Source organism: Ahaetulla prasina, chromosome 1, assembly GCF_028640845.1.
Source record: "Ahaetulla prasina isolate Xishuangbanna chromosome 1, ASM2864084v1, whole genome shotgun sequence".
NCBI lineage: Eukaryota > Metazoa > Chordata > Lepidosauria > Squamata > Colubridae > Ahaetulla > Ahaetulla prasina.
In genome coordinates, this window is record NC_080539.1 from 1,890,805 (window position 1) to 1,915,928 (window position 25,124).

At 48.9% G+C, this 25,124-nt stretch overlaps 1 protein-coding gene across 1 annotated transcript in view; it reads right to left on the minus strand.

The window, feature by feature from the left end:
* Positions 1-25,124, minus strand: part of MYO18A (myosin XVIIIA) — a 202,251-nt gene that overhangs the window by 50,764 nt on the left and 126,363 nt on the right. Inside the window, exons 18-27 of the mRNA XM_058163839.1 lie at positions 20,347-20,456; positions 20,034-20,099; positions 18,045-18,173; positions 13,339-13,482; positions 12,453-12,542; positions 9,914-10,033; positions 8,458-8,569; positions 7,749-7,876; positions 7,379-7,533; positions 332-455 (exon numbers count right to left, since the gene is read on the minus strand). Coding sequence (XP_058019822.1) covers positions 332-455; positions 7,379-7,533; positions 7,749-7,876; positions 8,458-8,569; positions 9,914-10,033; positions 12,453-12,542; positions 13,339-13,482; positions 18,045-18,173; positions 20,034-20,099; positions 20,347-20,456 — 1,178 coding nt within the window. The remainder of the gene's footprint in view (positions 1-331; positions 456-7,378; positions 7,534-7,748; positions 7,877-8,457; positions 8,570-9,913; positions 10,034-12,452; positions 12,543-13,338; positions 13,483-18,044; positions 18,174-20,033; positions 20,100-20,346; positions 20,457-25,124) is intronic.

A 25,124-nucleotide genomic window follows, 5' to 3' on the forward strand; every position in this document is an offset into this window, starting at 1 on the left:
GAAGGAAGGAAGGAAGAAGAAAGAAGGGAGGGAGGGAGGGAGCAAGCTGTGGTGGCAGTTATAATGCAGTATTGCATTCTGACTCTGCCCACTACCAGCAGTTCAATCCCGACCAGTTCAAGGTCGACTCAGCCTTCTGTCCTTCTGAGGTCATTAAAATGAGGACCCAGATTGTTGAGGGCAACCGGCTGACTTTGTAAACCGCTCAGCGATTGCTTTAAAGCCCCGTGAAGCGGTATATGAGTCTCAGCGCATGGCTGTTGCCGAAACAAAGGACGCCCACCCTCAACGCAGGAGGCAAACGGGGGGGGGGAGGGCCGGGACCACCCACCTCCAGCTGCTGCTTGAGGCCGAAGACCTCCGCGATCAGCATGTCCTTCTCCCGTGCCAGTTTCTCACGCCCGAGTTTCTCACGCTGCGCCTCTTCGTGAGCCTGCGAAAGCTCCCCGTCAAATCTATTGGTGGTCCGGAGACAGACAGACAGACAGACAGAAAATGCAAAAGAGGCCATTAAGGGGTGTCCTCCTTCCGGCACCCCCAGCCAGCTGCACCCCAGGAGAAGCCGCTCCCACGTTCCCAACCCAATTTATTTATTTATTTATTTGTTTGTTTGTTTGTTTGTTTGTTTGTTTGTTTGTTTGTTTGCATTTATAGCCCGCCCTTCTCCGAAGACTCAGGGTGGCTTACACTATGTTAGCAATAGTCTTCATCCTATTTGTATATTTCGCCGGCCAAATATTTCCTCCGGCGGCTGCTGTTGAAGGGACCCTAAACAAATCAGGAATTGAATAAAAACTCCAAATTCGATCAAAAGAGGGGAGGTTTTTTTTCTGCAAGGCTGCTGCAGATGCCGCCAAGGTTAGTTCTAAACCAGGGGTTGCCGACCACGGGGAGTCCTCGGTTTACGACCCACCCACCCACCCCCGCCCAATAACTCCCTCTGTAGGTGGTCGAGTTACGACCACAATTGAGCTCAACATTTCACTGTTGCTAAGTGGAACACTTGCTAAGTGAGTTTTTCCTCCATTTTATGACCTTCCTTGCCACAGTTGTTCAGTGGAACAATGCCGTCGACAAGCTGATAAAATGGTCGTTATGTGAATCCGGCTTCCCTATTGACTTTGCTGGTCGCAAAAGGGGATTGAGTGACTCCGGGACACTGCGACCGTCATAACTGCGAGTCAGTTACCGAGCATCTGAAGTTTGATCACGTGACCGTGGGGGATGGCTGCAACGGTCGTTAAGTGTGAAAAACGGTCGCAAGTCACTTTTCTCCCAGTGCTGTTGTAACTTCGAACGGTCACTAAAGGAATTGTCGCAAGTGGAGAACTACCTGTATGGGCTCTTTACGACCTGTGGCCTCTGGTGGCTCAGACTGCTAAGACAGTCTGTTATTAACAGCAGCTGCTTGCAATTACTGCAGGTTCAAATCCCACCAGGCCCAAGGTCGACTCAGCCTTCCATCCTTTATAAGGTAGGTAAAATGAGGACCCAGATTGTTGGGGGCAATAAAAGTTGACTTTGTATATAATATACAAATGGATGAAGACTATTGCTTAACACACTGTAAGCCGCCCTGAGTCTTCGGAGAAGGGTGGGATATAAATGCAAATTTAAAAAAATATAAAAAGATATATTAAAAAAACCTCCCAGAATGCCATGCTGGCTCCCTGGCTGGCTCAGGAATTCTGGGAGCTGAAGTCCACAGGTGGTAAAGGGGCCGCAGTTGCCCACTCCTGTTCTAAAGTCTTTCCAAAATTAGAATTGCAGAATGGGGCACATCGCATAAATTCAGCAGCCATTAACCGGGCAGGGGGAACAGGTCCTTGGGTTCCGACGGTGCCCCGAGGAAGGACATCAGCTCTGTGTCCAATCCTAAAAAAATCACCTTCGATGCCAGCCACGTTCGCCTGGCTCTGCTCGCCCTTCTTCAACCGTCTCACATCAGGTAGAATTTTTATTTTTATCCTCGTTTCCCATAAAACGGAATTCAGCCCTTACTGATCAAACTGCACAGCGTGGTGGATGGAGCCAAACCGACTGGAGATATTTGTATTTTTCATCCAGCGAGAGGCATTCCTCGACTTACAACAGTTCATTTAGTGACCGTTCAAAGTTGAGGGAGTTGTGTCTGTTTTTCACACTTGCGACCGCTGCAGCATCCCTGGGGTCATGCGATCAAAATTCAGACAACGGACTCCTAGTTATGACGGTCTCGAGGTCACGTGATCCCCTTTGGTGACCGTTGCAAAGTCAACGGGGAACTTAGCAACCATGTCGCTCACTTAGCCGCTGCAGTGATTCCCTTAACAACGGTGGCAAGAAAGGCCATAAAGTGGAGCAAAACTCACTTAACAACTGTCTCACTTAGCAACAGAAAGTTTGGACTACCTGTATTTTGGGAAAAGAGAGAAAACCCTGGACGGCTTTGCACAGAAATGATAGATAGATAGATAGATAGATAGATAGATAGATAGATAGATAGATAGATAGATAGATAGATAGATAGATAGATAGATAGATAGATAGATAGATAGATAGATAGATGATAGATAGATAGATAGATAGATAGATAGATAGATAGATAGATAGATAGATAGATAGATGATAGATAGATAGATAGATAGATAGATAGATAGATAGATAGATAGATAGATAGATAGATAGATAGATAGATACATGGGTGGGTCGGTGGGTGGATGGATGGATGGACGGATAGACAGAGAGATGATAGAGGTAGACAGACAAAGATATAGATAGACAGACAGACAGATAGAAAGATAGATAGATGGATGGATGGATGGATGGATGGATGGATAGACAGAGACATGATAGAGGTAGACAGACAAAGATATAGATAGACAGACAGACAGACAGACAGATGGTAGAGATAGAAAAAGACAGACAAAGATAAAGAAATAGAGATAGATAGATAGAAAGACAGACAGACAGAGAAAGAAATATAGAGAGATAGAGAGACAGATATGATAGAGATAGACAAAAATAGAGATAGAGATAGATAGATAGATAGATAGATAGATAGATAGATAGATAGACAGACAGACAGACAGACAGATGATAGATAGAGAAAGATAGAGAAAGAAATATAGAGATAGAGAGACAGATATGATAGAGATAGACAAAAATAGAGAAAGATAGAGATAGATAGATAGATAGATAGATAGATAGATAGATAGATAGATAGATAGATAGATAGATAGATAGACAGATAGATAAGTAGGTAGGTAGAAAGATAGATAGATAGATAGATAGATAGATAGATAGATAGATAGATAGATAGATAGATAGATAGGTAGGTAGAAAGATAGATAGATAGATAGATAGATAGATAGATAGATAGATAGATAGATAGATAGACAGACAGACAGACAGACAGACAGACAGACAGACAGAGAGATGATAGAGATAGAGAAAGATAGAGAAAGAAATACAGATAGACAAATAGAGAAAGATAGATGGATGGATGGATAGTTAGATGATAGAGACAGACAAAGAAAGAAAGAAAGAAAGAAAGAAAGAAAGAAAGAAAGAAAGAAAGAAAGAAAGAAAGAAAGAAAGAAAACAAGCATGCCTTGTTTGGAATCCCCACCCACCCACCCAATTTGCTGCTTGGAAATTTTGCTGCTGCCCCCCCCTCCGCCCCTCCTGCCGGGACCCCCCTCCCCACCAAGTAAGTCCAGGCACAGCTGGAGTCTTCTCTGCACTGCTCTGTTTCCAAGCCTTTCCTTTCCTCCAGAAGAGCACAAAGCAGGAGCAAATTGAGAAGAATCCTCCCAGCGGCTGCTCCTGAATTGCTAATTGAGAAATCTCGGCCCTTAGTGCCATGGATGGGGGTGGGGGGGCGCTGGGGAGGGAAGGAAGCATGAACGAGGGGAGGGGTAGATTGGGGTAGATTGGGTGGGGGGCGCAGGGAGGGGAGGAAAGCCCTTCCTTGGCTGATGGAAGGTTGCCAGGCGCTGGGCGGGCTGGCTGGCAGGGTGGGCACAGGTTTGGGATGAGGCAAGGGGGGAGGGGGTGGATGGCAGCCCCCTCCCCTTTGGTGTCCAGCCTCCCTTATGGGATTTCATTCAGATTATTTCATCCAGCGTTCCTCAACCTTGAAGACGGCTGGGATTTCAACTCCCAGAATTCCCCAGAAGGCTAACCCATCTTCAAGGGGACAAGGTTGAGAAACCCTGCTTTAACCGTGGAACTCCTTGCCACAAGGGGACAGCTGGTGGCAGAGCTGACTTTTAAAAGGATTGGGCAAAATTCAGCGCAGAGGAGATGCCTCCCACCAGCCAGCTGAACTTCCCTAGGGAGAAGCAGTTTACCCTAAAGAATTCCAGCAGGGAGCAGAGCAAGCGTGCTTGCTCCCTCTTCTCACTTGCCTGTGGACTAAGATGAAGTTTGTCTGTCTGTCTGTCTGTCTGTCTCTTCATCCATCCATCCATCTCTCATCTAATCTATCCATTCTTTCTATCTGCCTGTCTACCCATCTGTCTTATCTATCTATCTATTTATCTATCTATCTCATTTGTCTCTCCTCTATATTTATATAGCATATATATCATATCAATCTATCATCTAATCTATCATGTCTATTTATCCATTCTGTCTGTCTGTCTGCCTATCTCTCTCTATCTCTCTCCATCCATCCATCCATCCACATCTATCTATCTATCTATCTATCTATCTATCTATCTATCTATCTATCTATCTATCTATCTATCTATCTACCTACCTACCTATCTATCTCATTTGTCTCTCATCTATATCTATATAGTATATATATCATATCAATCTATCAATCAATCTAATCTATCATGTCTATTTATCCATTCTGTCCATGTGTCTGTCTGCCTATCTCTCTCTCTCTTCATCCATCCATCCATCCACATCTATCTATCTACCTATCTATCTCATTTGTCTCTCATCTATATCTATATAGTATATATATCATATCAATCAATCAATCAATCTATCTATCATGTCTATTTATCCATTCTGTCCATGTGTCTGTCTGCCTATCTCTCTCTCTCTATCTTCATCCATCCATCCATCCATCCACATCTATCTATCTATCTATCTATCTATCTATCTATCTATCTATCTATCTATCTATCTGTCTGTCTGTCTGTCTGTCTGTCTGTCTCTCATCTATATCTATATAGTATATACATCATATCAATCAATCTATCTCTATCATCACTATCTGTCTATCTCTATCTATCTATCCATCCATCTACCTCTATGTATCCTATACACCCATCCTTTCAATATGTCAGTCCTTCCTTCCTTCCTTTCTTTCCATCTCTCTCTCTCTCTCTCTCTCATTTAGAAAAGGCCCCCCTCCCTGCAAGAGTGACTCCGGGCTGTGTAGATAGATACATAAAAAGCACACATACATACATACATACATACATACATACATACATACACACTATAGTAAAACCAGTTAGAAAGAAGGATAAAATCATTAAAATCAAACGGTGTACCAAGATCGGGGAGGGGGGGGTGTCTGGGTGAAAGGGGGTCTCAAACAGGAGAGAGAGAGAGGAGGACCTTGCCCTGTCCTGCCTGGGGAGGGGGATTGAGTGGGGAAGGGAGGGGGAGAAGGAGAGAAAGAAAGCCCCCAGACCAATTTGCAGCCTCGTGTCAGACACGGCGCCTCTTTGCACCTGGTAATCAAGAGCGGCATTAACGCCAGGCCTGCTCTCTGGAAATTGGACTTAATTAGGCTACTTCTCTCCCTGGCTGGGTTTTTTTTTTCCTGCCCCCCCCCCTAACTCCCCCCCCCTCCTGTGATCATTACGGTAATGAGATGAAAGTGTCTCTGATGGTTAAATGGCTTTTCTGGTCTCCTTTTTCACAGGGAGGAAGGGATTCACAGCCAGGGAAGGGAGGGCGAAGGCAGGCAGAGGACTCCCCTGGGGCCCCTTCTTCCCTCCTTCCTTCTCTCTCTCTCTCTCTCTCTTTCCTTCTTTTCTTTTTTCCTTTCCTTCCTTCTTCTCTTTTTTTCTTTTCTTTCTTTTCTTCTGTCTTTTTCTTTTTCTTTCTTTCCTTCCTTCATCCCTCTCCCCATTTCTTTCTTTCTTCCCTTCCCTCCCTCCTTCCTTCTTCTCCTTCCTTTCTTTCTTTCCTTTCTTTCTATCTTTTTCTTTCTTTCTCTTTCTTCCTCCTCTTTCTACTCCTTCCTTCCTTCCTTCCTTTCTTTTCTTTCCTTCCTTCTTCTCTTTTTCTTTCTTTCTTTTCTTGTCTTTTCTTTCTTTCCTTCCTTCCTTCATCCCTCTCCCCTTTCTTTCTTTTTCCTTCCTCCCTCCTTCCTTCTTCTCCTTCCTTTCTTTCTTTCCTTTCTTTCTCTTTCTTCCCTCCCTCTTTCTACTCCTTCCTTCCTTCCTTTCTTTCCTTTCTATCTTTTTCTTTCTTTCTCTTTCTTCCCTCCCTTTCTACTCCTTCCTTCCTTCCTTTCTTTCTTTCCTTCCCTTCCTTCCTTCCTTCCTTCCTTCCTCCTCTTTTCTTTTCCTTCCTTCCCTCCCTCCTTCCTTCTTCTCCTTTCTTTCTCTTTCTCTTTTCTTTCCTCCATCTTTTTCCTTCCTTCCTTCCTTCCTCCCCCCGCCTCCCTTCTTTTCACGCTTATCCATGGGATCTATGCTGTACCCTAAATAAATTTTGTCTGAAATGGTGTAGGGTTTCCTGCCTGGGCAGGGGGTTGGACTAGAAGACCTCCAAGGTCCCTTCCAACTCTGTTATTATGTTACGTTACAATATATTTCCTCTTAGGGTAACGCGAGTTTCAGCTGAGCCGGTTTAATTTTTCCATCTCATCACGATGCATTTGACAGGCTGCAGGGGATAACACTAGGAAGGGGTGTGTGCACGTGTGATGCATTGAGCTTGTATTTCTTTTGGGGGGGGGTTTACTTATGCTGCATGTGTAACCCCACCCTGGCATGGGCCAAGAGGCAGGGAAGCAGCAGCATTTCCAGAGAAGCTCTGCCATTCCTCCTCCTCCTCCTCTTTGCAATCCCCCCTCCTTCTAGCACTGATGGCGTTGCCTAGTTGGGTCATGAAATGCCTGCAAGCAAATCATCGGGCTCAGAGAGCACCAAGGACTCCATAGAGAGAGAAACCCAGATAAACAGGGATTAACACCAGACAAATAATCAAGCAGAAAACAACACCCTACTCAAGGAACTGCCATGGGGGGAAAAATACTGGCAAAGTAAGCCACTAGTATATAAACAGAGAGCCAACTCCTACTCCCTTCCAGCACTGATGATGTTCCCTAGTTGGGTCATGAAACGTCTGCCAGAAAACCACCAAGCTCTGAGAGCACCAAGCACCCCACAGTAGTCTTCCTCCTCCTCCTCCTCACCGGCGCTGCTTCTTCTCCAGCTCGTGGTTGCGGCCCTGCTGCCCTTCCAGGTGCAGCTTGGTGTCCTGCAGCTCAGCCGTCAGCCGCTGGCATTTCTTCTTGAGGGTCTGCAGTGCCCGCTGGGTCTCCTCGCTGTCTGCCTGCAAGTCGGTCAGCTGCCAAGGGAAGCTCAGCAAGATCGGGATCCTGTCCCAAGGCCCAAAACACCCCCCCCCCCCCCGAGACCACCAGAAGAGGGTTCCCGGGGCGCTTCCGCCACACTCCTGTCCCACCCACAACGCTTGAGCAGGGCTACGGATGTTAAAAAAGCCAGGTAGAAAATCCCATGGGGGCTTCGATAGACCCTCCCCAAAGGGGGACCCCCCCTTACCCGTCTCTCCAGTTGACGCTTGCTCTGCTGCTCCACCTCCAGTTTGTCCTCGAACTCCTGATGCAGCCGTTTTTTGGTGAAGTCGATCTCCCGCGCTGCCCGCTCGTACTTCAGGCGCCATTCCCCACCTGGGGGCACGAGAAAGCCAGTGGGCAGAGCGTCTTGGGGGTGAGGGCATTGCCCCCTCCCCAAAGCCAGTCCCTGTATTGTTGGCAAGCTATGATGGCTGGGGGATTCTGGGAGTGGAAGTCCTCCCCTCTTAAAGCATGCTGGCTGGGGGATTCTGGGAGTGGAAGTCCTTCCCTCTTAAAGCAGGCTGGCTGGGGGATTCTGGGAGTGGAAGTCCACCCCTCTTAAAGCAGGCTGGCTGGGGGATTCTGGGAGTGGAAGTCCAACCCTCTTAAAGCAGGCTGGCTGGGGAATTCTGGGAGTGGAAGTCCTCCCCTCTTAAAGCAGGCTGGCTGGGGGATTCTGGGAGTGGAAGTCCACCCCTCTTAAAGCAGGCTGGCTGGGGGATTCTGGGAGTTGAAGTCCTCGTATCTTAAAGTTGCCAAGTTCAAGGAACATTCTCCTAGAGCCATCACCTCTGCCCCTTTTCCGTAAATGACCCCTGGTCCAACTCTGCAAGAACCTGACCGCAAGGCCTGGAGCCACTGAGGGGGAAGGAGAGGTGAGAACTCGCTGCATAAGAGATGACCGGGAGACTCACCTGTATCGTCATCGTCCATCTCTCCGTTGAGCTCGGCCGCTCGCATCAGGCGAGCTTCCATCACTTCCATCTCCATGGAGTCCATCTGTTTCTTGAGGGCATCGTACTTGGCCTGTTTGGGGAGTGGGAGTAGGAGAGGGTCAGGAGGACCCTCAGGGCTGTGTCCCAAGGAAGGCATGCTGTACAGTGGGTTGTTTAGCCCAGGGGTCTCCAACCTTGGTCCCTTTAAGACTTGTGGACTTCAACTCCCAGAGTTCCTCAGCCAGCTTTGAGGTCCACAAGTCTTAAAGGACCAAGGTTGGAGACCCCTGGTTTAACCCACAGGTCTTCAACGTTGGCTTATGGACTTCAACTCCCAGAATTCAATTCCCAGCCAGCCGGGGAATTCTGGGAGTTGAAGTCCACAAGTCTTTCAAGGGACCCCGATTTGAAAACCTCTGGGTTTAACCGAAGGAAGGATGGTGTTGACCAACAACTCGGACCTGAGGCTGGAGCGGCCATGGAGACAGGAGGAATTGCGTGCTGTGATTTTATCGGTCTTTGTGGCAAATTGTAGGGCTCCTCATTGCGTCAAGCCAGGCTCAAAAAGTGCTTCTGGGAGCGGATGGCGCAGCATTGAGCAGAGCTTAGTCAGAAATGGGCCAATTTTCTTACGGCATTTTTTTAAAAAAAATATTGCTTCTCAAACCTGTCTTAAGACATAACATAATAACAGAGCTGGAAGGGACCTTGGAGGTCTTCTAGTCCAACCCCCTGCCCTGGCAGGAAACTCTACACCATTTCAGACTAATGGCTATCCAACATTTTCTTAAAAATTTCCAGTGTTGGAGCATTCACAACTTCTGAAGGCAAGTCGTTCCACTTATTAATTGTTCTAACTGTCAGGAAATTTCTCCTTAGTTCTAAGTTGCTTCTTTCTTTGACCAGTTTCCACCCGTTGCTTCTTGTTCTACCCTCAGGTGCTCTGGAGAACAGCCTGACTCCCTCTTCTTTGTGGCAGCCCCTGAGATATTGGAACACAGCTATCATGTCTCCCCTGGTCCTTCTTTTCATTAAACTAGACATACCCAGTTCCTGCAACCGTTCTTCATATGCTTTAGCCTCCAATCCCCTAATCGTTGCTCTTCTCTGCACTCTTTCTAGAGTCTCAACAAGACGGCCGTTTCCATTTTGGATACGCTACAACTGGAAACACATTGCTTAACAACATCACCGTCATGACTACAAGTAGTCCTTAACTTACAACAGTTCATTTAGTGACCGTTCGATGTGTGACAAGGGCCCTGGAAATAGTGACCACGTGATGGATTATGCTGCAACGGTTGTCAGTGTGAAAACCGGTCGCAAGTCATTTTTCCCCCCAATGCCGTTGTAACTCTGAATGGTCGCTAAGTGAGCAGAGGCACCCTGAGCGTCACTTGTGAATTCAACCCCAACCCTGAACCTCTCGGCTGACCTGCAGGTCCTTCATTTCCTTCTCCGCCCGGAGGCGCTCGGCCGTCTCTGCGTCCAGAAGCTGGGAAGCCGATTCTCCTGTGTTTCTCTCGTCCGTCAACTCCGAAGTCAGTTCTGCGACCTGAGAAGGGGGGGAGGAACCAAAGGTTGACCAAAAGCTGAGGTGGGGGGAATGGAAACCCCCCCCCCCGGAATTCCTTTCCCTCCTTGAGAATCGGCTGAGGAAAATCCCAGATGCATTAGAAGCCTCCTTCCCAAAATCTGGCTCTGTGGAACACCCTGCCACTGGATTTAAAGGACAGATTGGGTTCATTTAAAGATCGCTTTTATTCATTTACTTCTTTATCAAATTTCTTTCTTTCCTCTTTCTTTCTTTTTTCCTTTCCTTCCTTCTTTTTCTTTCTCTTTCTTTCTTTATACAATTTATTTATTCGCAAAAAAAGTGTTTATCTATAGAACTGTTCATTTCCTATTTATTTATTATTTATGGAATGTGTTGATAAAAATTACTTATTGATTGATTTGACTATTGATTTATAGAATTTATTTTAAAAAAATTCAATTCCCCTTATTTATAAAATTCATTCGCCGGTTTATTGATAGAAATCTTTTGTTTGCTATTTAGGCGTAGAATTTTTTTAAAAAATTTGTTTATTTACAAAATTTGAGGGGCTCCATAGACACCCCCCCCGCCACCCCCGGGGCCAAGGGTGGTATTCACTTAACTTCGCTACCAGTTCGCAAATGTAAGCATGCGGGCACTGCACTCGTGCTCGATGGGACGTGTTGAGTGTCCGGGTGGGTGGGTGGAGCCCCCCGCCGCTGCCACTACCGGATCGAGATAGAACCGACTGAATTTAACCACTGCCTGGGGTACAGTGGTCTTTGGGAAAAGTGTTGTGGGTGGTGGTACAATCTTATCTCTGCACAATGATGTTGCACAGGGAGGGAGCCACCATGGAGAAGGCCCTTCTTCCTGGTCCTACCGGATGGACCTCCTTAAAGGGGGGGAGGGCTGTAACAGCCCCTGCCTCCCTGTTCTGGGGGTCGGCTAGATGTGACCTGCCCTTCCCCAGACCATGGAGGGCTTTAAAGGTGACAACCCCTTGGCCAGCCAGACCTCATCCAAAATGCTTCCCCAGTGATTGGTCCTCTCACTGCTACGGACAAGAGACGGCCATTCTTCCATTCCCCATCACTCTGGCTACCTGTTCCGTGGGCCAGCGTTTGTTTTTTTTTTAAAACCTGGCCCCTTTAACAGGTGCAGACTTCCAGCTCTTTTGAGACATCGAGCGTCCTTCACAGACTTCACACCTTGAAGAGGCGTGGACTTCAACTCCCAGAATTCCCCATGGAGCCCACGCCTCTTCAAGGGCCCATGTCTGAAAAAAACTAGCTCTCAGATCTCAGAGGAGAAAGACCAACTGAGAACTTCCCTGTGGTTGGACATCATCTTCTAGAGCAGAGGGTCTTCAAAGTTTTGGACCTCAGGGATTATCAAATTCATAATTTTAAATCCCACGGACCACTAATATGAATTTTTTAAAAAGATAAATAGTATTTAGTGCAATATTAAAAAAATGCAAATAATTGTTCTGCGGACCACCAACATTTTCTCATGGATCACCAGTGGTCCATGGACAACCAGTTGGTGACCGCTATTCTAGAGCAGGGGTCTCCAACCTAGGCAACTTTAAGCCTGGTGGATTTCAACTCCCAGAATTCCCCAGCCAGCTTTGCTGGCTGGGGATTCTGGGAGTTGGAGTCCACCAGGCTTAAAGCCAAGGTTGAGACCCCTGCCCAGAGCAGAGGTCTTCAAACTTGGCGCTTGAAGACTTGTGGATTTCAACTTGGAGTTGAAGTCCACAAGTCTTCAAGCGGCCAAGTTTGAAGACCTCTCCTCTTGAGTCCCCTTGTCGGTGAGATGGGCAGCATCTAAATTTAATTAACGAATTCATCAGCCTTGAAGAGATGCTGCTCGCCAAAAGGAGCATCGATGGTTGGAGTAGATCCACAGCCAGACCAGGAGAATCTCCTTCCTGCTCCCTCCCATCTTCTCAAGATCCTCATATGTCCGTCACCCTAAAAGCCCAGACAAGTTGCAAATGCTACCCACCATTGCAGAGCCTCCTACTCTACTCCTTAAACACAGGCAGTCCTCGGCTTATGACCCGCAACTGAGCACCCACATATTTCCGTCGCTAAGCGAGACAGTTGTGAAACTGAGTTTCGCCCCGTTTTACGACCTTCCTTGCCGCAGTTGTAGAGCGAACCATTACTGTTGTTAAGGGAATCTGCCTTCGCTCATTGACACTGCTCGTCAAGGTCGCAACAGGGGATCACGGGACACTGGGCCATAAATGTGAGTCAGCGGCCAAGGGTCTGGATTTCGATCACGTGACCACGGGAATGTTGCAACGGCCGTAAAGTGTGAAAAAGGGTGGTGAAAAATAACTTGCTTTTTTTTCCCAGTCACTAAGCGAATGGTCGTAGGCCGAGGACCACCTGTGGTTAAGGGGAGGGGGGTTTCGAGGCCTCACCTTGCTCTCCAAGCGGTCGCCGCTCAGCCGCAGTTCGTTCCGCTCTTTCTCCACCTTCTCCAACCGGCCCTTCAGCTGCTGGATTTCTTCCTGCAGGGAGAAGAAGGGAAAGGAGGCTGCAAGAGCAACTCTGGGGCGCCCAGGTTTTCTGACCCTGCCCCAAACATCCCTTGAACCTAATCCAACCCTTGTTGGCTGGGGAATTCTGGGAGTTGAAGTCCACCCATCTTAGACTCGCCAGAGGTTGAGAGGCATTGGGCTAGAGGGATCCATGGTCAACCAGACAACTCCCCAGTTGTTTTTAAAGAGCTACAACCTAGGGCCAAGTGGCACCTGTAGCCATATCGGTGAGCATGCGAGCTTAGCTCCTTTTCGGGCCTTCTAGGCCCACCAGAAGTAGGGAAACAGGGGGATGGTGGGGAAGGCCCCTTTTTCTCTCTCACCTGTCTCCAGAGCCTCTCTAGGAGTCTCGGGAAGGCGAAAACGGCCTTCCCCACCCTCCCCATGGAGGATCTCCGGAGGTCAAAAATGGCCCGTTTGCCGATTTCCGGTCCCACCGGAAGTTGGCAAATGGGCCATTTCTGCCATCTGGAGGACCTCTGGGGGTGGGGTGGGGAAGGCCAGTTTTCACCCTCCCCAGACTCCTAGAAAGGCTCTGGAGCAGGTGAGAGAGAAAAATGGGCCTATCAGGCCGTTGCGTGCCAGGAGTGGGGGGGAGTGGGGAGGGTCATGTGTGTCTGCGCGGGGCGGGTCACATAGAATTATGGGTGTGGGCACAGGTGCGCGCGACCCACCCGCCCTTCTGGCATGCAGTGGCAAACAGGTTAGCCATCATTGACCTAGGGTCTCTCCCTCCCTCCCTCCTCCAGCCAAGGAAGCCACGCACATCTTTGGCCCGGATCTGGTCCTCCGTGAGCTGGACTTCAATGAGAGGCCGGACGGTGGTGAAGAGCTTCCACCAAGGCCAGCCTTTCACTCCCTTGTTCTTCTTGATGTTCTTCTGAACGCAGCGGATGGCCAGGTCCTGGATCTGTATTGGGGGTTTGTGATAAGAGGGGGGGGAGAAAGCTTGTTAGGTCAAGAGGAGCCCCTTCCCCTAGACAAGCCAAGACCCTCGGCCCTTCTCCGTGATCCTTCCCAAGACTTCAAAAGGGCCAAAGGAAGAAACTCAACTGAAGAGAAGACCACGCTGGCTCTGTTTTGCTACATTTCTCTCTCTCATCTTTCTCTCTCTCTCTCTCTATTTATCTCTCATCTATCTATCTATCTATCTGTATTTCTCTCTCTCTAATTTCATTCCATTCCATCTACGTACCTACCTACCTAACCTACCGGTATCTACCTACTTCCATCTGTCCGTCTGTCTCTTCTGTCTATCTACCTACCTCTATCTATCTATCTATCTATCTATCTATCTATCTATCTATCTATCTATCTATCTATCTATCTATCTATCTCCACCTAATTCCATTCCATTCCATTCCATTCCATCTACTTACCTACCTACCGGTATGTACCTACCTCCATCTATCTGTCTATCTGTTTGTCTGTCTACCGGTATCTCCATCCATCCATCCATCCATCCATCCATCCATCCATCCATCCATCCATCCATTTAATTCCATTAATTCCATTCTATTCCATTTACCTACCTACCTACCTATCTACCTACCGGTATCTACCTACTTCCATCTGTCCGTCTGTCTCTGTCTATCTACCTACCTACCTACCTCTTTATCTATCTATCTATCTATCTATCTATCTATCTATCTATCTATCTATCTATCTATCTAACTATCTATCTATCTCCACCTAATTCCATTCCATTCCATCTACCTACCTAGAGGTATCTACCTATCTCTATCTGTCTGCCTGTCTATCTACCTACCTACCTACATGCTGGTATCTACCTACCTACCTATATCTCTCTATCTGCCATCCAGTTCAGAGTGACTCTGGGCAACCTACCCTGGGCATAAACTGTATTATCACTTCTTCTCTATAGACATAGTCCTCTACTTACAACCATTCATTTAGTGACCATCTGAAGTCACAACGGCACTGAAAGAAGGGACTTTCATGACTGTTCTTGACACTTAACAGAATTCAGATGTTTGGCAACTGGCTCGTATTTATGACGGTCGCGGTGCCCCCCCCCCGGAGTCACTCGATCCCCTTTTGTGGCGTTGTGTCAAGCAAAGTCAACAGGGAAGCCAGATTCACCTAACAGCCGTGTGACCCACTGAACAACGGCAGTGACTCACTGAACCGCCGTGCCAAGCAAAGTTGTAAAATAGGGCAAAGTTCATTTAACTATCTTGCTTAACAATGGAAATTTTGGGCTGAATTGTTGGTGGTTGTGGTTGTTAAGTCAAAGGCTACCGGTAAAAGAATCCTAGGGTTGGAAGAGAAGGGGACCCTGGAGGTCTTCTAGTCCAACCCCCCTGGCCAAGCAGGCGTCCTTATGCCACCCTAGCTAAAATCCCAATCTTTGGATGGAGCAGCCTCATTATCGTCTGATTTTTGAAAAGCCATTTCTTGGGAAAACATGGTCTCTAATCTTGCCGGAAAACCCAGAGCCCCACCTGAAGGTCCAGCCTTCTGAGCTCAGATAACAAGAGGGAGGGTTGGTGGTTGACAGGGAAAAAAAAAAACAGGAGGAGGAACACACGTTTGATATGTTCGCCACTTTAGTTCTTTGTAAAACGAATAAAAGGCCGGATAAAAATATAATTCATAAAGGGAGAGGAATCGTGAATAAGAATAAGGGAGGGAGGAGATTCTGCCTCCTGTTTTGGCCCCTATCTTAACAGATGTCCCAAAGGGGGCAGCTGGACTTCCTTGTTTTTTTCTTTGAAGTCGTTTCACTTCTCATCCAAGAAGCTTCTTCCGCTCTGACCAGATGGTGGTGGGCGGGGGAGGGAAGGAAGCCTGGCACAACATAGGAGAACAAGCACATCAGGAATAGATTCAGCACTTCCATCTGCATTTGACAGACAAAGGCCCCTCTTTTGAAGGCAGCAAAGTCCACATTTTGGAGAGAGAGGACGGCTGGTTTTTTTAAATTTATTTTTATTTATTTTATTTATTGATTTTTAATTTGCATTTATATCCCGCCCTTCTCCGAAGACTCAGGGCGGCTTACATTGTGTAAGGCAATAGTCTCATTCTATTTGTATATTTATATACAAAATCAACTTATTGCCCCCCCAACAATCTGGGTCCTCATTTTACCTACCTTATAAAGGATGGAAGGCTGAGTCAACCTTGGGCCTGGTGGGACTTGAACTTGCAGTAATTGCAAGCAGCTGTGTTAATAACATACAGACTTAGTCTGCTGAGCCACCAGAGGCCCTTTGCCTTTGCAAGAGGGGTCCAAGAGGCCATCTAGGTCCAAAGTGAACAGCCCCCCCCTCCATAGAGGGGGAGGGATATGACATCATCAATATCCAATCTACAGCACAGGTCCTTTCGGCAGTTCCAAGAAGGCTCCACACCCATTTGCTCCACTCAGGTGACCCTGAGGACACAGGTAAACCTCCAGGTGACCTTAAGGACTGGCTAAGAGGATGCAACTGACCAGCTGTCTGCAAGGAGCATCAGTCCTTCCCTTCCCCACCATCCAGTCAGAGCGGAAGAAGCTCCTTGGATGAGAAGCGAAACGTCTTCAAAGCAAAAAACCAGAAAGCCCTGTTGCCTCTTGGAAATCCCACCACCACCTTTGGGACAACTGTGACCTGGATGATGGAGAATCTCCACAGACGTATCTTAACAGCCGCACCGCAAAAACTCTGCAAGCTCGTGCAACGAGCAAAGATCTTTAATCTGGGTCGTCTTGGAGGGGCAGCGGAAATTTAATAAACACGTATAAACAAACAGATATAAAATAAGAGAAAGAGAGGCCCTCCTTGGGGAACCCATCGCTCCCACCCCCCCAACGGCCCCCAGACCCACCTACCTTCCCTTCCTTTCTCCAAGGCGGTTCTACTCACACACACAACCTTGCCAGAGAATGGTGAAGAGGCACGAGGGGGGGGCCGCACACAATTCCCCTCCTACCTGTTGCAAGGCAGCTTTCAAGGCCGAGTGGGGAGGGGGGGGGAGAACAAGTGGAATGCGGGTGGGTGGGTGGGTGGGTGGGAGGGAAGCTGCTGCCGTTGCTGCTGCTTCAGATGGAGCCCACAGTTCTAGTTCCCAGCCGGAATTTTTTTTTGGGGGGAAGAGGCAAAGCTGCCCATTTTAGGATAAGAAGAGAGGCATAAACACAGCAGTGGATGGGGGAGGGCAGGAGTGTGTTTCTGTCTCTCTCTCTCTCTCTCTCTCTCTGTGTGTGTGTGTGTGTGTATGTGTGTGTGTACATGTGTGACTCACTCCATTTCTGCCTCGCCTGACTTTTAAGGAAGATATATCTGCACGCCCAGATATAGACAAGAGACAGGGGTCCTGGGTGCCCTCTGAGCTGGTTTTCCTGCAGATGTTTCACCACCCAAAGTAGGTAACATGGTCAGGGCTAGAAGGGAGGAGGGGTTGGGGAGAGGAGGAGGAGGAGGAGGAGGAGGAGGAGGAGGAGGAGGAGGAGGAGGAGGAGGAGGAGGAGGAAAAAGATTGTGGGGTCCTTGATGGTCTCTGAGCTGGGTGGTTTTCTTGCAGACGTTTCATGACCCAAGTAGGTAACATCATCAGAGCTAGAAGGACCGAACTAGGGAACATCATCAGTGCCAGAAGGGGGGGAGGAGGAAGAGGAGGAAGAGGAGGACTGTGGGGTCCTTGGTGCTCCCTGAGCTGGGTGGTTTTCTTACAGACGTTTCATGACCCGACTAGGGAACATCATCAGTGCTAGAAGGGAGGGGGGTTTGCAGAGGAGAGGAGGAGGAGGAGGAAGACTGTGGGATCCTTAGTGCTATCTGAACTTGGTGGTTTCCGTACAGATGTTTCATGACCCAACTAGGTAAGAACATCAGTGCTAATAGGATGTGGTGTTTGTGGAGTGGAGGAGGAGGAGAAAGAGAAGAAAGAAGGAGAAAGAGAACCGTGGGGTCTTTAGTGCTCTCAAAGCTTTGGTGGTTTTTTTGCAGATGTATCATGACCCAACTAGGTAGCATCATCAGTGCTGGAAGGAAGGAAGGAAGGAAGGAAGGAAGGAAGGAAGGAAGGAAGGAAGGAAGGAAGGAAGGAAGGAAGGAAGGAAGGGGAGGAGGGGGAGGAGGGGGAGAAGGGGGGGTGACTGTGAGGTCCTTGGTGCTCTCTGAGCTTGGTGGTTTTCTTGCAGATGTTTCATGACCCAACTAGGGAACATCATCAGTGCAAACAGGGTGTGGGTTTTGCGGAGTGGAGGAAGAGAAGGAGATAGAGGAGAAGAAAGAAGGAGAAAGAGAACTGTAGGGTCCTTAGTGCCCTCTGAGCTCGGTTGCGTTTCCTCGCAGACGTTTCGTGAACCAACTAGGGAACGTCATGAGTGCCCTGATGGCGTTCCCTAGCTGGGTCACGAAACGTCTGCGGGGAAACACAACCGAGCTCAGAGAGCCCCAAGGAGCCCCCAAGGTCAACGAACCTTCTCCTTTGCAGACGGACGGACAGACAGGCATAACCTACCTTCCTCTTCTTGAAGTGCTGGCGTGCGAGGAAGCCCCGGCAGGCGGCCTGGAACAGGGTGATGCTCCGACACAGCTGTTTATCCCGCTGCTCCTCCAGTTTAGCCAAGGTCCCTGCCCGAAAGAAGACCTGGGGGGAGGGGAGGTAGAGGGGGAGGGCAGAAGGAGAGAAGGTGGGGGCAATGCCAAAAGATGGGGTCAGTCCCGGCCGCGGGGAAGGCTCCCACGCAGAGAGACAGGGCTCGGATGCCTGCTGGCCTCAACGGGTGCCGTGGAGCTCCAGAGGGGGTTTCCGGCTGAGGAAAGGCCCTCCTTTGGGAGGGGGGGATGCAGGGGTCCTCCAGAGGCCCCCGATTAGGCCCTCCAAGGGCCCACATCATGGAAAGGAACCGCAAGGATTGGATTCTTTGGACCAGGGCAGGTGGCAGAAGGAGAGTCGATGCCCCAGTCTGGGTGCTGCAGGGTCTTCCAAGGGGCCAGGGCGAAGCGGGGGGGCCGGGGCAAGGGGAGAGCCCTTCTCCTTCATGCCCCCCCCACCCCTGGCCTGGAGGGCTGGAGGAAGGAGACCACCCCCCCCCCTTCTAACCGAGGCTGTGAGGGCTAAATGCTCCCCGTTTGGCAGGAGCCGCGGCAAAGAAGCTCCCCATAACTTGGTGGCTGCGAGGAGGAAGCGTCTCGAATCTCCTCCTTGAGTGAATCAGCCATCCGCCCCCTCCCTGGGTGGGTGGGGGGGGCTGGGCATCTTCCTGGCATGCCAGGGGGCTGACTTCACCACCTTCCCCCCCCCCCCGAACGCTGCTGCTGGTGTGTGTGTGTGTGTGTGGGCATGCTCGCAGGAGGGGAGCCAGAAGCTTTTCTTGCCAACAGCTTGCCTGGCGTCCATCCACCGAGGCCGGCCGCACGGTGGGATCGCCATGCCCATCGTCCCCAGCCCGCGCAAGGCTCCAGGTGGGCTGGGAGTGGGGGTGGGGGTGACTCTGGGCTCGTTCGCACATCCCAGGTTCCCTCGGGAAGAAGACGGGGTGCGTCCCAGGCAGGGAGGAATGCGCCCCGCCCGAGAAACACACCTCCCCGGCAAATTATAACACGCTGCAGAATTTGGAAATCGGTTGCGTTTGGCAAAGGCTTTTCGGAGGAGAGGGTAGGTGGGTGGGTGGGTGGCTGACACACCGGAAACAAGGCAGTCCTCAACTTACGACTGTCGCTAGGGTCGGAACTATGGTGATGAGCCATTCTGGTCCCAAAGCGAGGCACCCATGTAACAAAATAATTTTATGGCCATTTTGGGAAGGGGGCAGTGTGACATGAACGACGCGGTTGTTGTGCAAACCCTGCAATGGTTAAGCAAATGCCATGGTCGTTAAGCAAATGCCGCGGTCACTAAGTGAACGCCGTGGTCGTTAAGCGAACCTGTTCATTTGAATTGGTGGTGGGGGGTTTTTTGGGGCTGGAAAGGAGCAGAAAAACCACCCAAATCTTGGGCACGTGACCACAAAGTGGCATAATAGGGCAGAAGGATTCATTTAGTGACCGTTTTGAAGTTACAACGGCACTGGCAAAAGTGACCGTTTTTTACCCTTATGACCAATTGCAGCATCCTCACGGTCACGGGATCCAAATTCGGATGCTTGGCCACTGACTCGTATTTATGACGGGTCACGGGGTCACGGGATCCCCTTTTTGCGACCTTCTGACCAGCAAAGTCAAAAGTGCGGGGGGGGGAGGGGAAGCTGGATCCACTTAACAACCGCGTTCCTAACTTAACAACTGCAGTGATTCGCTTAGCGACTGCGGCAAGAAGGGTCATAAAACGGGGCGAAACTCACTTAACCACCTCGCTTAGAGTCGGAAATGTTGAGCTCACTTTTAGTCGTTAAGTCGAGGACTACCTGCACTTCCCCTGTCCTGGCAGGGACCCTCCTGTTGCGCACCCACCCCACCCCCAAGACGCCCCCCCCCCAGGTGGTCTTCTCAGCCTTCTTCATCTCACCCTGCTCAAGCCCATCTGGTAGCAACTTTGCTCCAATTCCAGGGACTGCAGCAGCTCTTCCGCAGCCTGGGGAGGGGGGGGGAGACGGGGGAGGGAGAGAGAAAGAAGAGGAGAGGAAGGGGAGGTCAGAGAGCACGTTCCCCCCCCACCCCAAAAACTCCAGGCTCATCCTATGCACTCTGCCCCCCACCTCGTGAGTGCAGCTATCCCAGGGTCTTGGGGTAAGGAAGTCTAGGGGCCCAGACCCCGACCCCCGTCAAGCTGGCCCTGGCACAGACCCCAGCCAGTCCCTCCCCAATGCCAGCCGCCGTACCCTCTTCTCATCTGTGACGATGTAATGGCGCCCGTGCTTCTTGGTCAGGTGAGGAGCCAAGACGTCGAAGCGCCGGCGGAACTCGGCGAAGGCCATGTGGTCAGGATAGCCTGGGAGGGAGAGAGGAGAAGATAGGGGGCGTCAGAAGGGGGAGGGGGCTTTGGGGGACAGCTCTGGTGGAGGCAGGGAAAGTGCCACAAAACGTGGCTGACCCACCAGACGTCTGGAATGAGGGGGTCCCAAGAGCAGACGAGAAACAATGGTTGGAAACTAATCGAGGAGAGAAACTTCCCGGCAGCGAGGACAATTAACCAGTGGAACGGCTTGCCACCAGAAGTTGTGGGTGCTCCGTCACTGGAGGCTTTCAAGAAGAGATTAGAGGGCCTGTTGTTTGGAGCAGTGTAGGGTCTCCTGCTTGAGGAGGGGGTTGGACTAGAAGACCTCCAAGGTCCCTTCCAACTATGTTATTCTGCTATTTTTTTCCCTTCCTTCCTCTCCCATCCCAGAACAGAATAGTAGAATATTTTTTATTTTTTTATTTTTGTTTACATTTATATCCCGCCCTTCTCCGAAGACTCAGGGCGGCTTACAGTGTGTAAGGCAATAGTCTCATTCTATTTGTATATTTACAAAGTCAATTTATTGCCTCCCCAACAATCTGGGTCCTCATTTTACCTACCTTATAAAGGATGGAAGGCTGAGTCAACCTTGGGCTGAGCCTGCAGTAATTGCAGGCAGCTGTGTTTTAATAACAGGCTATCTTACAGCCTGAGCCACCACGGCCCCTAGAACAGAATAGAATAGAATAGAATAGAATAGAAAATAGGATAGAACAGAATAGACTAGGGAATAAAACAGAACAGAACAGAATAGAATATGGAATAGAACAGAACAGAACAGAGCTGGAAGGGACCTCAGAGGTCTTCTAGTCCAGCCCCCTGCTGAAGCAGGAGAACCTCTACCATTTCAGAGCAGTGGCTGTCTAGACTCCTCTTAAAAACATGTTGGGCTTGATTGATTCCCGTGTTTACAATAGCTACAGCCTCCTGGGGTCACGGGATCGATATTTGCCGAAAATATTGTTGGGTTTGTCAAAAACACAACCGACGGGAAATCATGCTTTGCTTAACAACCAACAATTGGCCATCATGGGAACATAGAAGGCCATAAAATCCGGTGGCCTCACTTAACGACCCCTCCGCTTAATGACGGATTATCCGGGCATGGTTTTAAAACCCGTATTGCAAAAGGAAGGATTGGATTGTATACGAAACAAGGCCTGTGTTTATTCTGGATTTATTTTCTCTGGATCGGAGAGAAAAAACATGTTCTATTTTCGCTCACTAAATAGGTACCGTATATACTCGAATATAAGCCGATCCGAGTATAAGCCGAGGTCCCCAATTTTACCCCAAAAAACTGGGGTAAACTGGGGACTCGAGTATAAGCCGAGGGTGGGAAATGAGGCAGCTACCGGTCGGCGAAACCCTCCCTCCCTCGGCTGAGAAGGCTGGCGGCTCCCCCGCCCCGCCCTCTCACTGCACCGGCAGGGCTTCCCCGCGCTAAAGCAAAAGCCCGCCAAGTTCGCGCCGGCCGGTATAATGTGAAAAAAAGAAAAAAAAAACTCGAGTATAAGCCGTATATACTCGAGTATAAGCCGAGGGGACGTTTTTCAGCACAAAAAACGTGCTGAAAAACTCGGCTTATACTCGAGTATATACGGTATTTGTTTTGTGTTTGATTGTCTTATCGCTGTTGTGTCACTCCACCTTTTTATTCATGTTCGTTGGCACTTGTGTTTAACCCCAAAAACATTTTTGCAAAGAAAGAAAGAAAAAGAGAGGAAGGAACGCTATAAAAGAAAACTCCTGCCAAAGCCTTCTCAAAGGAAGAGCTCGGAGGGTTAAAGGAGGCCCATTAAAGGGAGGAAATGCTTTGATATTATTATTATTATTTTTTTTTTCTTGTTTTCATTTGCAACAGGTAGAGCTTTACAGGTAGCTCTTGACTTGCAACCCATTCCTTTAGTGACCGAAGTTATGACGCTGAGAAAAATGACTTCAGTATTTTAGAATTTAGAATAACAAACTTGGAAGGGAACCTTGGAGGTCTTCTAGTCCAACCCGGCTGCTTAGGCAGGAAACCCTCCACCGCTTCAGACTTACGACCGTGTTTCACACTTACAACCATTGCAACATCCCCCATCAGACGCTCTGCAATTGACTCATCTTTATGACAATTGCACTGTCCCGGGATTTGTGACTTTCCCAGCTGCCTTCCGACGAACAACCCAATGGGGGAAGCTGGATTCGCTTAACGACAGCATAGTTCACTTAAGAACGGCAGTGATTTGTTTAACAACCGTGGCCCCAAAAAAGATCAAAAAATGGGCCGCAATTCATTGAATCCCTTGCTTCACCTATTCACCAGAGCACCAGAAGGCAGGACAAGAAACAACGGATGGAAACTAAGCAAGGAGTAGAAGCAACTTGGAACTAAGGAGGAATTTCCTAACAGTGAGGACAATTAACCAGTGGAACACCTGGCCACCAGAAGTTGTGGCTGCTGCATCACTGGAGATTTTCAAGAAGAGACTAGATAGCCAAATTGTCCGAAATGGTATCGTTTCCTATTTGAACAGGGGGCTTGACTAGAAGACCTTCACGGTCCCTTCCAGCTCTATTCTAATAATTCTAATTCTAATAATTCTAACTCCAATTCCAAATCTAATTTTAATTATTCTAATTCTAATAATTCCAATTCCAATTATTCTAATTCCAATAATTCTAATTCTAATAATTCCAATTGTAATAATTCTAACCCTAATTCTAATTCCAATTCCAATTCTAATTATTCCAATAATTCTAATTCTAATAATTCTAATTTCAACAATTCTAATTCTTAGACTAACTTTATGGTCACTTTGAACGCACAGTGTTCGGCATACATTAAAATAGAATTTCATTGCAGCTCTCAAAGGGTCACAGATCTGTGGTCATCCATGGAGGGTCGACCTGTATTTAAAGTGCATTTTTGTCTCAGAGGGCGATTGAAGATGAAGGCTGGTGCCTCTAAGCCCCCACCCCAGTCTTTTCCACGCCCACCCCCATCCTCGTCCAACTTGTGTGTCTCCCAGGGACGTTTGATGAAGCAACACCAAAAACTCCTCTAAAGCGAACGGCTTAGCTAAAGCGGAGGGAGGCAAGGATCTCGAACCCGCACCACGGCCACCAGTCTTCCTGCAGCTGCAGGCAAAAGGCTCATGCAGAATGGATGCCGCTATCGGATTGCAATTACATTGATGGGCAAAGATAGCCTGTGTTGATTCTTCAGGTCTTAATTAATCATCAGCCTCATCGACCGACGGACGGAGGAGCCGCCTCCTTTGCCCGCCTGCCCAGCCATTGATTCCAGATCGTGGCACTTGAAACAACACCGATTTTTGATGCAAGCCACCGGCAACTCGGCTCTTGAAATAACAAACACACATTCCTGCAGAAAGGGGGAGGGCAGGAGTGGCCTGACTTTGGGGGGGGGGGTGTCTTTTCCAAGGAGGAGAGGCAGAGGGGGACGGAGAACAGGGGGTCCCCGACTTACGGACACAATTGAGAGCAGAACTTTCACAGCCCAGCAAGAGAATTCTTCCGTTGAGTCGTGTCCGATTCTATGACCCTTCTCTGCCACGGTTGTTAAGCGAATGGCTGCGGTTGTTAAGTGAACCAGGCGGTCGTTAAGCAAATCTGGCTTTTCCCCATTGATTTTGCTTGAGGAGAGACAGTGGTTGAGGAGGTTACAAATAATGGAATAAGAGTGTTGGAAGGGACCTCGGAGGTCTTCTAGTCCAACCCCCTGCTCAAGCTGGAGACCCCCACACCATTCCAGACAAATGGCTGTCCAGTCTCTTCTTAGAAACCTCTAGAGATGGAGAAGGAAGGAAGGGAGGGAGGGAGGGAGGGAGGGAGGAAGGGAGGAAGGAAGGAAGGAAGGAAGGAAGGAAGGAAGGAAGGAAGGAAGGAAGGAAGGAAGGAAGAAAGGAAGGAAGGAAGGAAGGCAGAATAACGGAAGGGATCTTAGAGGTCTTCTAGTCCAGGGGTCTCCAACCTTGGCAACTTTAAGCCTGGAGGACTTCAACTCCCAAAATTCCCCAGCCAGCTTTGCTGGCTGGGGAATTCTGGGAGTTGAAGTCCTCCAGCTTAAAGTTGCCAAGGTTGGAGACCCCTGTTCTAGTCTAATCCCCTACTCAAGCAGAAGGCCCTATATCATTCCAGACAAATGACTGTCCAATCTCTTCTGGAAAACCTCCACTGATGGAGCACCCATAATTTCTGGTGTCAAGCTGTTCCACTGGCTAATTGTCCTGACTGTTAGGAAGCTTTTCCTAATTTCTAGGTTCCTTCTCTCCTTGATTGGTTTCCATCCGTTGTTTCTTGTCCTGCCTTTAGGGGCTTTGGAGAATCGGTTGAAACCCCCCCCCTCTTCTTTGGGGCAGCAGCCCCTCAAATACTTAAGGATGCTATCATGTCCTTTTCATTAAACGAGACATACCCAGTTCCTGCAACCGTTCTTCATATGTTTGCACCTCCAATCCCCTAATCATCTTTGTGGCTCTTCTGTGCGCTCTTTCTACAGTCTCAACATCTTTCTTTAATATTTTTATATTGCTGTGCTTTAATCCCTCTAGGTGGGTGGTGGGGGTTAATCCCACCCTCATTCCCCCAGGGCGTAAACGCCCCAGACCCAGGTGGACACGTGGCCATTGTGCTTTGACACAAACACAT